The 12,276-nt window shown below is 49.3% G+C and overlaps 1 protein-coding gene and 2 long non-coding RNA genes across 9 annotated transcripts in view; 1 reads left to right on the top strand and 2 right to left on the bottom strand.

Annotated features, from left to right (window-relative positions):
* The window catches only part of LOC119338272, a 19,516-nt gene extending 7,757 nt beyond the window's left edge, over nt 1–11,759 (top strand). Inside the window, exons 2-3 of the long non-coding RNA XR_005163894.1 lie at nt 2,450–2,451; nt 11,749–11,759. This is a non-coding gene — a long non-coding RNA (uncharacterized LOC119338272). The remainder of the gene's footprint in view (nt 1–2,449; nt 2,452–11,748) is intronic.
* Nucleotides 3,660–7,089, bottom strand: LOC119338271. 7 transcript variants are annotated; one of them, XR_005163891.1, is made up of 5 exons: nt 6,715–7,089; nt 5,937–6,585; nt 5,705–5,830; nt 4,352–4,908; nt 3,660–4,116 (listed from the first exon to the last, which is right to left on the bottom strand). It is a non-coding gene; the product is annotated as an uncharacterized LOC119338271 (long non-coding RNA). The 7 variants fall into 7 exon arrangements; XR_005163892.1 differs by having other exon boundaries at nt 3,660–4,072; XR_005163893.1 differs by having other exon boundaries at nt 3,660–4,064.
* Nucleotides 7,435–9,258, bottom strand: LOC119338270 (benzyl alcohol O-benzoyltransferase-like). Its single transcript, XM_037610565.1, has 2 exons — nt 8,719–9,258; nt 7,435–8,627 (listed from the first exon to the last, which is right to left on the bottom strand). The coding sequence occupies exons 1-2, from the start codon at nt 9,169–9,171 to the stop codon at nt 7,731–7,733; spliced, it is 1,350 nt and encodes a 449-aa protein (XP_037466462.1). The 5' UTR covers nt 9,172–9,258; the 3' UTR covers nt 7,435–7,730.
* Nucleotides 11,760–12,276: the final 517 nt, after the last annotated feature.

Raw genomic sequence — 12,276 nt, 5'->3', positions numbered from 1 at the left:
GCCTGCGTCCGCCTCTCGCTCCCCGCCCCGCAGGCGCCCGACTCCATCTCCGCCGCCCGGTCGCCGGACCTCGCCGCCGCGCCCCTCCGGCGTCCCGCGCTTCCCTGTCCCCACCGCCGCAGATGAGCTCCGCCGCCGCGCCATCTCTCTCCCTCTTCTCTCACCCTGCCTCACTCCATCTCTCTCTCCCGCAGGTCCCTGCCGGAGCTTGGAGCTCGCCGGAGTCCGTGCCTCTCCGGCAGTCTCCCTCTGGCCAGATCCGGTCACCCCGAACCGGATCCGCCTCATTCCCGGCCTCGTCAACCCCGCCGGACCCCGCCTCCAACCGGTGTCCCCTCGCCGGAGGCCTCTCTGCGCCGCCCGATGCCATGGCGCCGGCACACCGCGCCCGTCCGCCTCCATGCCCACGCGTGGGCCCGATCGCGCCAAGGCCCAGTCGCGACCCGTTGCTAGTTGCAGGTGAAGTTGAAGATTGCTCCATGGTGGAGAGGATTTTGGTTGGGATATCACAATATCTCTTATATTATTAATGCATCTATATACTTGGTAAAGGGTGGAAGACTCGGCCTTTTGCCTGGTGTTTTGTTCCACTCTTGCCGCCCTAGTTTCCGTCATACCGGTGTTATGTTCCCGGATTTTGCGTTCCTTACGCGGTCGGGTGATTTATGGGACCCCCTCGACAGTTCGCTTTGAATAAAACTCCTCCATGAAGGCCCAACATTGGTTTTACCTTTTGCCTCACCACCACCTACCTTTTCCCTTGGGAGTCGCTCTCTCGAGGGTCATCTTTATTTTAGCCCCCCCCCCCGGGCCAGTGCTTGTCTAAGTGTTGGTCCGAACCGAGCAACCTGCGGGGCCACCTCGGGGCAACTCGAGGGCTGGTTTTACTCGTAGCTTGACTTATCCGGTGTTGCCCTGAGAACGAGATATGTACAGCTCCTATCGGGATTGTCGGCGCATCGGGCGGCTTTGCTGGTCTTGTTTTACCATTGTCGAAATGTCTTGTAAACCAGGATTTCGAGTCTGATCGGGTCTTCCTGGGAGAAGGTCTATTCCTTCGTTGATCGCAAGAGCTTGTCATGGGCTAAGTTGGGACACCCCTGCAGGGTATAATCTTTCGAAAGTCGTGCCTGCGGTTATAGGCAGATGGGAATTTGTTAATGTCCGGTTGTAGATAACTTGACACCAGATCCGAATTGAAACGCATCAACCGTGTGTGTAGCCGTGATGGTCTCTTTTCGGCGGAGTCCGGGAAGTGAACACGGTTTCTGGGTTATGTTTGACGTAAGTAGGAGTTCAGGATCACTTCTTGATCATTGCTAGTTTCACGACCGTTCTGCTTGTTCTCTTCTCGCTCTTATTTGCGTATGTTAGCCACCATATATGCTTAGTCGCTGCTGCAGCCTCACCACTTTACCCCTTCCTTTCCCTTTAAGCTTTGCTAGTCTTGATACCCATGGTAATGGGATTGCTGAGTCCTCGTGGCTCACAGATTACTACAACAACAGTTGCAGGTACAGGTTTTGCGATGATCATGACGCGAGAGCGATGCTTGCTTGCGTTGAGTTCTTCTTCTGCTTCTTCGATCAGGGGATAGGTTCCAGGTCGGTAGCCTGGGCTAGCAGGGTGGATGTCGTTTGAGTTTCTGTTTGTGATTCATCCGTAGTCGGATGATGCTCTGATGTATTGTGATGTTGTATTCGTGTGGCATTGTATGCCTTATGTATGTATCCCCATCTATTATGTAATGTTGATGTAATGATATCCACCTTGCAAAAGCATTTCAATATGCGGGTCTATCCTTGGTGGGACCTTCGAGTTCCTTTTCGATAGGGTCGCATATTGGGCGTGACAAGCTGGTCTCCAGTTTAGGAGAAGAAACGTTTTCAGCTCGTTCCTCAACGACCTCTACCATGTGAGTGATCGGCAAGGGATTGCTTTCCCCCTGGTCGGGTTTAAGCCCGATCCGATCATTAGTCGTTGAAAGCCCCAGGGCAGCGATGCGATCTAGCAGCATCCGTATTTTCGGAGCATCCGAGACTGATGTAGGGGTGATGCTTGGCGATCACAGGGGACGCCGTCGGCTTAATGGCCATGCGGGCACACACAGTGAAACCGCCGAGCTGGAGGACCTGTCCTAAAGTCAGGCTCCTTCCAGAAGTGATACCTTCGTTGATGACAAGGCGAGCCATAGATCTCTTTTCGTGACTACACAGTGGAGCTCTCAATGAAAGCACCATTGTCGGTGTCAAAACCGGTAGATCTCGGGTAGGGGGCCAAGCTGTGAGTCTAAGGATCGATGGTAACAAGGGACAATGGGGACACGGTGTTTACCCAGGTTCGGGCCCTCTCAATAGAGGTAAAACCCTACGTCCTGCTTGATTGTATTCGATGAATATAGGGGTTACAAGAGTTGGTCTACCTCGAGATCGTAATGGCCAAACCCTAGCAGTCTAGCCTATGATTATTCCGATGCCTTCTACGGACTAAACCCTCCAGTTTATATACACATCGGAGGAGCCTAGAGTTGTACAAAGTCGGTTCACAGAGAAAGAGAGTACTACACCCGGACACCAAACTTGCCGTTCTACGCTCATAGGAGTCCTACCCGGAGACAGGAGGTGGTCTTCCGCTTCGCCTTCACGACCCATCAGTCCGGCCCATGTCGAATAGACCGGACACCTGAAGACCCCCTAATCCAGGACTCCCTCAGTCTTTTTTTGGGATCAAAGGACCAAACCCCAAAGCTCTATTCCATGGAAACCAAACAAGAACAGGGTTCAACATCCAAAGCTCTCTCATGTTTCCACAAGACAGGTGATAACAACCACATTGTATCTAAACTAGTACAAATGCCCGTGCGTTGCACCGGGCGAAATTATGCAATATTTTTCAATCCAATTTTTGCAAACCTCAGAAATAAGGTTACACTAAGTATTCTTTTTGTACGGTAAAATTTGGATGTACCGTAACAATGTTCGTAATTACCCGTTTCAGCTCCGCACTTCCATTTTATCCAGAAAAAAATATCAACCAACTTTTTTCTTCAGAAAAACACGAATTTTTTACTTTGAGAAAGTGTTTTTAAAATTTTCGACAATATTTTTTAAATGGCATCATTTTTATGGCGATGATTTTTTTTTTGAAATATTATATTTCATTTGTAATTTATTTTGCACTATTTTTTTGGGCTTGGCCCATTGACATTTGGCCCACGATACTAAGTCCAACCTAAATTGCACCCGCAGCAGGCAACACTGGCCACGCACCAAACCAAATGGGTGTTTGGTTAGGCGCACGAGCAGCCGCCAGCCGAGCACCTTGTCTCCGTGCCACTCCCTCCTTCGATTCCAAATGAATCCTCATCCCCTAACCTAGCTGAATTGCTAAAGGCAAGGGTGGCAAGCGATTGCAGGTTCGGCTCCGGCGAACACATTAATTACACATCTCATATGCTTGTAAGTATAGATGACTAATTATAATCATGGTTGCCAAGTTGAAAAGAAGATCTCGCATATGGACTGACATATTCTAAACACAGTATTACAATCTCCATCACAACGGTTCAGAGATGAATGACAGGCATAGAAAAGTAACTGAAAATTGCTGCAACTCACGTCTGACAAAACTCGAAAGTCAAAACTTTTCACCAATAGAGGTATATATAGGGGAGCCAATATATACATGGATTAGCGTGCAGTGCATGTAATAATTAAACACAGGGCAAAATGTCAATCTAACCTGTGCAGTTTAATCCTAAGCGAGTGTGACATCAATGAGTCATCAAATTACATTTCAGGGAATAAGAGACGGAGGAGGCACATATATCCAACCATTTTCTCCTGTGCAAAAGAGAGCCTGTCGGCGACGCTCGAGCGAGGTTGGCCCCTGGGGCTTTAGACGGCCGCATGCGAGATTAAGGCGCCCGCACAACAACGTGATTCAGTGGTCAGGCCACCGGCCTTGTCGGTCCTGTAGCCTTTTGTGGTGTCTGTAGAGATCGTGTGGGCAGCGACACCACGATGCGCTGAAGATGGTCACCTTGTGACAAGGGCGCTACAACACTGTGGTCCTTAGAGGTAGCGACACCACAATTTAGTATTTCAAATAAATGTCCTACTCAGTCAAAGTAAGGAAAATTAATTCAAAGCAAAGACGAAACAAAATTTTGGGACATTGGTAAACAAGGTAAAACATGAAGATATATCAGCTAGAATCTTTACGTCCACATTGGGACATTGGTAAACAAGGTAAAGCATGAAGATATATCAGCTAGAATCTGACCTCCACATTGCAGTAAAAAGTACTGAGAAACAATGTAAAACATGACGAAGATCAGCTAAAGTTGTACCTCCGCATCGAGATGCTGACAAAATACTCGTCAACGGAAGTGCAGGGACCTATGTCAAGTATGGTGATTGTGCATAAGTAACACAATCAGGTAAAGAGAAATTGAAACAAAATGCCATATGTTAGTTTAGGATCCTCCAGCCATTAATTTCTAAATTACATATCAAATAGAACCGTTTCTATTTTTCTAAACCCCTCCACTGGATGCTTTATTATTATAGCAAACATGCCCGTGCATTGCAACGGGAGAAAAAAATATCATACGCCTCTAGCCTAATTAGCATTTCTCAAGCCCCCTCTCCGGTCCATATCTATTTAAAGACAACACCTCATTTTAGAAAAAGAAGCTAGTTTACAGTTATTCGGTTAGATAATAACTGGTTCCTTGCTCTAAGAATAATTTAACAGGTTAATTATGTCCCTTTGAATAGTAATGCTCACCTTTAATACTTGGATTGGACGGTGAACTTCAGAAACTCACCTCATCTCTTCTTCTTCAGAATGTCCATCCCTTGCTAGTCTCATGAAGATGAGGTCTCTAAATAATCAACATTGTACCTGCAGAAAGAAAATATCATGATTAGTTTCGAACAAAACTTGTTGGGTAAAGGAGATATGTTGCTCTTCTTTTCATCATTACGGAGTTATGCATCAGTAGAAAGAACCCATATCCCTATGCATGTCCTTGCTCATTAATGATCTCAGGCCATGATCATATTAGCACCCAATTGTATCAAAAAAAAATTGGAAGAAGGACAGCAAATATCAAACTACTTGATCAGATTGTTGCGGTTATCAATTTTTTGAAATAATGACAAAAATATCAAACTATTTGATGGGATGAATTACCAGAAAATATAGGAAGAACTCGAATTGAAGCTATTCACATACAAAAGTACAGCTTTCATCAGTGTTAATAAACAACATGACCTAGATGCATGCCAAGCAATGTGAAAATGAATCTTCTTTGCGAAAACATTTCTTCAACTTTAGTATGTAGCAAATATGCCTTTCCTATGATATCAGTACAATGGAACTGTTGTTGTGACATCTCTCACAGATTTTGCTGGTGATATGCCTAGGACAGCATAATGGATTTTTTAGATAGAGAAAGGAGAGCACATACATAATATGTTTTTCTAGAGAATGATGCAGATAATATGTAAGGAAACACTAACAATTAACATGGCATAGGGCCGAGCTGAAAGTTTACAAAACCTAATGCATGAGAATATGGGATACTACATGAATAGTAGGGCCAAGCTGCATAGCTACAAGTTTCACTAAAGATACAGTCTGGATGATATCTCTACTCCAAGAGCATCTACTGAAAGAAAGAGGCTATAAAACTTACCTCCAGCAGGCGAGCGAGCTGCAACCCCAAGAGCCTCTAGCACCCTGATCGCAGTGAACCAGCTGTTTGGCCGTGCTAGCATGTACCAGCCTCCCAGTCACCACCCCGTGTGGTACCTCTACTGTACTGAGAAGCACACAACGACATACATGTCACACTCAAATCGAGCACACGGATTAACTGAAATTATTGATGCACATCTCGTCAAACAACTCGACAGTATGAGGCTTACAGGAATGCCGTGTGTTGGGTGAGCAAGAAAGGATGTGGCATCCTCATACAGTGGGTCATCCGGCAAAATATCTATTGTGAAATTTAAGCAGAAAATCAATATGTAGTTGTGTTATTTCTAGTTCAGCAAAACCAATGGTATATGATGCTTCCCTTATTGCCAGTATCATCACATTGCGAAAGGGGCAAATTACTCACTGATAAACACTGTGTACCGGACAACAATGGCATTCAGAAAAATCCTTTGCCTTCACGTGTGTGCAGTACAGGACATATGTGCGATTTGTCCCCATCATGCTCCAAGGATCAATGTGATTTTCAGACTAAAAGGACATGCAACTTCTTTGTTCTTCCAGGAACTGAATATAGGTAAGACACGGTGATTTCCTCTAATGAAAATCGGAGAGGGAGCTCTCTTTATAAAAAAAGGAACTGAATATATGTCAATTCTAGAACCTAAATTTGCCGCAGGTGATTATTTTGCTCCCCATGAAACCATTGTGAAATTGTACTCACTAACACTTCTCCTATTTGGATAGAGTGCTCCATCTCTTGGAATTCATCCAAACTTGTATGTACGCAATTAGCTAAGGTCATACAATGCATGCTTACCTGGCGTCCAGTGGCTGTTGCTGGAGTACTCTGGAGGCCTGCGAGCATGGAGGAGAACCAGAAGTGTTATCTACAGCGCCAAAGCAACTACAGCAAAGCAAACACGCATCGCCTCCTCGCGACCCAAGCACCACAACGACGACAGAGAGAAGAACGTCCGCGCTTACCTGGCGAAGATGGACGGTGACCCCTGCGCCGGCGCGTCAACCTCGGCCTAGTACAGGCTGGCGACGCGGATCTGCATCCCCGCACCTATGGACGGGTCGGAGCTCTCCCGCTGCATCGCCGGTGAGGCTTGTGTACAGGGAACCGCCGGTGAGGCTTGTGTGAAGGGCGCCGCCGGCCTCAGCTCCCGTCTTGGATCGATCCCCTCCTCCTTCCCTCGTGCGCCACACCAGGAGAGGAGCGCCGCGCCCCAGCTCCTCGTCATCGAGTCGCCTCCTGCCCCGAGCCGAGAGCTCGCACCGCGCCCCACCGAAGGCCGACCTAGACACGGTGCGTCCCAACCGATCCTTCGGCCGCAGACTCCGCGAGGAAGGCGGCGGCGGCGGCGGTACGTCCGCTCGTGCGTGGGGAAGAGGAAGGGGATCTGCCCTGATGTGTTTGTTTAAAGGACGGCGGGTTGAATATACTAAAGTTCATGGATGTTTTTGCAAAAATGAAACGTTATCTCAGTTAGCCAGTTAAAAAAGGACTGCGGGTTGATTCTTCAAAACGTAAGGGGCTTTTATGCAAAAGTGTCGACGACGTACGACCAGAAGCACTAATTACTTTATTAGTAGGGAAAGAGGGAAAGATTGGATTGTGTAGTTGTTAATCCACTCCCCGTGTTCCGCAAACTTTAATATTGCAGCAGCACCCTTTTCATTCCTTACTAGTAGATCCAGTAAATTACATACAATTATTTATTCATTTTTTGGGGGGAAATTACATACAAATTGCACGGACAGAACATGCATGTTGTACACTGTTGGCAATTTCGACGTACCACACACACGGATATGTAAATAGTAAGCACAAGAGCAAAACTTGGTCAGTCAGAATATCACCTGTCGCCCATGGAGATGCACTTATATGGCCCACGCGTTGCGTGGTACTACGTGACGACGTATGCTCTGTACTAGTATATGCGGCTGCACAAGTACGCTGTACGTACGTGGGTAGGTACTCGATCGCGCGCAGCTTAGATCTCGGCGGTGAGGCCTTCCACCTCGAGCTGGAACTTCTCCATGGCGTCCTTGGGCAGGCTGATGGGCACCACGGTGCCCTCCTCCCCCTTGCCGTTCTTGGACCTGGAGAAGTAGTTGGTCACGCCAGGGATGGGTCCCTCGCCGCCCTTGGCCGGCCCGCCGTACACGGCCTCGCCCCACCCGAAGTCCACGCTCTTGAACCCGGCGTGGCTCACGTCCGACACGATGTACGTCCGGGACAGCGCGAACAGCGGCCGGCCCCGGAGCACCATCAGGTCCGCCACCGACAGCAGGTAGTCGTACGTCACGGCGGACTTGGCCTTCTTCACCAGCTCCAGCGCGTAGCCCAGCCCGCCCGCGCAGAGCTCCCCGGCCGTGGTCGCCGCCACGGAGTAGGCGAACGCGTTCCCGTAGAAGCCCTCCGGGAGCGGCACGTCACGGCGGCCGCGCGCGTTCACGATGAAGGACAGTCGCACCTCCTCGTCGTGGCCGTACCCGAGCGCCGCCGTGCGGCCCAGCCAGATGCACGCCGCCACCAGCTCGAACCGGGAGCTCCTGCTCATGTGCGGCGGCGCGCGCTGCCGCAGCCCCGCGATCTCGCGGGGCCCGAAGAAGAAGGGCACGCGCGCGATGTCGCCCGGGGGAGTCGTCAGCATCCGGTCGACCGCCCCGCCCGCCGGCTCGCTGTACTCCAGGTGCGGGTACGACGGCTGCGGCGGCTGCCTCGCCATGAACATCTCCCTGCCCCATGACGGCGTGATCGACGGCGCGGCGGCGCCGCACGCCAGCTCGCAGACGGCCTTCTCGAACTGCATCCCGCCAGGCGCGTCCACCACGCAGTGGCAGAACCGCTGCCCGAAGATGAAGCCCCCGCACTTGAGCCGCGTCACCTGCACGACGTCGAAACAACATCGTTAAAAACTACACAGAAACAACTCGTGAATCGATCTGACGTGACAGCGACACGTGCACGTTACATACCTGGATGTAGAGCAAGGGGCGGTCGATGACGGGCTCGACGCCGGCGACCGTGGTGCTCTCGAGGATGAACTGCTCGAAGCAAGGGAACGGGGGGCTCTGCACGTCGCCGAAGTCAGCAGCACTGAGATCAACGTCGGCCTCGACGAACATGACGCCCTGCGCCTCGCAGTCGACGACGAGCTTCCTCCCGGTCTCCTCGCGCAGGCGGCCGGCGAGCGGGTAGTAGGGCACGAGCGCCCTGGCCAGCGCCTCCCGTATGACGGCGGCCGGGTCCACCCCCTGCTTGTCCGGGTTGGCGCGGTACAGGTGGATCCCCGAGCTGTAGAACCGCATGCCCTCGCCGTCGTCGATGTCCGAGAGCGTCTTCGTCTCCCTTGGCGTCTGCTCCGCTGGGGACACCAGCACCGGCTCGCCCCGCCGCACCGTGAACGCCGGGAGGAGCGACGACGCCATCGGTGCGAAGTGAGGTAGCTAGCTAGAGACTCTGTGGGTATGTGTGTGCGTGTGCAAAGGCTGTGGGGAATGCAGTACGTTGTGAGAGGACGTGAGTGGAGTGAGTGTGCTCGGTGACCATGGCCGCGTTTTATAGGGTAAGATGTTGGGGTTGGTGCCATGGCCATACGGCCATTTGGTCGTCGGAATTCCGGTGTCTGGCCAGTAGGTGGACTGAGAATGAGATCGGTGTTCGTGTGGTGGGGGTTAGTGGATTTCGCCATTGGGCCACACAGGCTAAGCAAAGACCCGACACACACGCGCACACAAGAACGGATTAGGCAGCAAGCAATGATAGTAAGCACGTACGTAGTACTACTCCAGTAGATCTCGTGCGTGATCAAAGTCGCGCGGAAAACCATAAACAAATTCCCGGCGAGAAGGACGTGTGAACTGTTCGACGCCACTCTGGGTCGAGATTCAGGTGCGCACCTGCATGGTGAGTGGCGTTTGGTGGCCGTTTTGCCCGGGGGCAACTCCTCGGGTCGCCGGGCACGGTTCAGACGTGCAGATCAGTACTCGGAGCTTTTTGACCGGGGGAGAGGAGAAAGCATCTCCGTGCCTTTGTTTTCTACGCGGTATTATTAGCCGATGCCACCCGGCCGTCAAATTAAATCATAGTATGTATAAACGCCGACTCGGATGAATCAATTGAATAACAGTTTTTTCACGTTTATTGTGATTATTTTGAAGGTTTGTCACATTTACTATTTTTTAGGGGTCGCATTTACATAATTGTACAATTACATACTTTTTAAAAATAACAGCTTTTGATTAGGTAGTTTCTTTTTTTGCAGGAGAAATACTTGTATTACTCAATCAATTTAGGTAACTTCCTTCATACATAATTCAACAAAATTAATATTTTTAACTTCTGCAGCAACGCACAGGAATTCCTTTTTTAGAGAGAACCTAGATTCTCTAGTTTTTTTAGGGGTACCTAGATTCTCTAGTTTTTTTTTTTTTTGAGGTGAACTAGGAATTTTATTCAAAAGATAACACCGAAGGAATACAAGTGATGTTCGGTAGGGTCCCTAGCCACAAACAGCGACCAGAAGGGAGAGCTCAAGCAGCCTTTGCAATGGCATGAGCTTCAGCATTGGCCTCCCTACACTCATATCTAAAGCTAGCACTCACAAAATCTTTCATAGACTCTCTAATTTCACTAATGACTGTAGCATAAGATGATAGCACATTCTCCCTGATGTCCGAGACCACTTGCATACAATCAGAACCTATAATCACATGTGAGAGGTTGACGTCCTTTGCCAGAGCTAGTGCCTCGCTGCATGCAAGTGCTTCCAGATTCGCCGCATCAACCAAACCATCAAAAGTGACAGCTGAAGAGCCCAAATACCTCCCGTCCTTGTCCCTGCTTATCGCCGAGACTGCACCCCTTTTGCCGTTCCGCGCGATTGCACCATCCACATTGATTTTAACTGCCTCCCCCTCTGGCGCCATCCACCTGTGGGATTGCTGCTGTGGTGGTCGTCCAGCTGCAGGTTTGCTCACAGAGACAGTGTCAAGGTCCTCTAGGTATCTGTTGATAGAACACATAGTGGACAAGGGACTTTGAAATTCTTCATCATGGATCGCTCTCCTCCTTGCTGAAGGAAATATGCCCTAGAGGCAATAATAAAGTTATTATTTATTTCCTTATATCATGCACTACTAGGAAAAGGCCTACTAATGGCGCACCGGTTTTGCCTACTAATGGCGCACTACCGGTGCGCCATTAGTAGCACGCCACTAGTATTTTTTACTAATGGCGCACCACTGGTGCGCCATTAGTATCTGGTATACTAATGGTGGACCACGCAGTGCGCCATTAGTATGTAAGAACATGCGCCATTAGTATGCCTCCCGAGGGGTCATACGTAACCATGTGCTTTGTCATACTAATGGCGCACTCTGAGGTGATGCGCCATTAGTATCCTTTGGCATACTAATGGCGCACCTGGAGGTGATGCGCCATTAGTATGAATATTTGGTTTTTTTTACTTTTCTGATTTTTGCACAGGTTACAAAATATATTATTGGACAAAATATAGACAGTAGCACACAACAACAGCAGATTCATCGAATACAATAGAAGATTAGTCTCCGAATACAATTCATCATATTAGTCTCCGAATTCAAAAGACCGAACAAAGATAAAACATTACAAGTCTCAAGACCGCGAGTATCGAGTTTGTCTTCACATTACAAGTCGATATCGATCATCTAAACTACCATCACATAGAGGAGAGCTGCGGTCATCACGATGAGCATCATCGCGATCAAACTGGTCTTCATCCGGTTCCTCCAACGCTCCCTCCTCTCTCCCGCTAGATAGCGGGCGTATCTAGATTCGGCCTCCGCCCTAGTGGTGTACCCTTTGTAACTGTTATCGCTGAAACGGTGAACCTGTCTCCGACACTCCTCCCAGTCGTCGTAGACTCCGGGAACCTTACCCTTGTACACGACATACGACGGCATCTCTATGCACAAGCCAAACAACAGACAATACATAAGCAATACGTAAGTATGCAACAAAAGGATCGGAAGAGAAAAGCAAGACTTTAATAGAACGATTCATGGTCCTACTAATAAATAGCATCGATTACATTTAAGTTGAACGACTGTCCAAACCAAAGAGACATACGAATTCATTAAAGTTTAATTACAACATGAGCCAATCAATGTTTCAGAACTACACATCACTACTTTCGACTCGACTCATCGGACAGGAGTGTGGATGAAGCCGTCGTCTGTCGTGATGGTCATGAAATCGTGGTTGTTGTCACCCTGCATTTGTAGCATTCCATCTATCTCACTGTTGGACGGTTGATATCTGCAGAAGAACTGCCCCGAGGTATGAAGGACATCTTGATGGATGATGTCCGCAAACTCCGATTGGATGCGAAAGAATTCTTGTCGGAGGTCCGCGTCCTGGGTTGCCGACAACCTCGCGGCCCAATCTTTGAGACTATCTGGTAGCAGAAGGTGATGATGGTCCCTTACGATCGCCCGCATGTGATGGAGGGCGTAGTAGGCATCGTTCTGACCGCCAGGCGACTGCTTGAT

This window comes from Triticum dicoccoides, chromosome 7B, assembly GCF_002162155.2.
Source record: "Triticum dicoccoides isolate Atlit2015 ecotype Zavitan chromosome 7B, WEW_v2.0, whole genome shotgun sequence".
NCBI lineage: Eukaryota > Viridiplantae > Streptophyta > Magnoliopsida > Poales > Poaceae > Triticum > Triticum dicoccoides.
Note: the sequence above shows the minus strand (reverse complement) of the source record. Positions and strands in the feature narration are given on the sequence as shown.

Bases quoted from the DNA above. Each gene is read 5' to 3' on its own strand.
- LOC119338270 (XM_037610565.1), bottom strand. From the start codon at position 9,171: ATGGCGTCGTCGCTCCTCCCGGCGTTCACGGTGCGGCGGGGCGAGCCG. The intron at 8,628-8,718 runs GTATGTAACGTG...GACGTCGTGCAG, and splicing joins GCCCCTTGCTCTACATCCAG to GTGACGCGGCTCAAGTGCGG.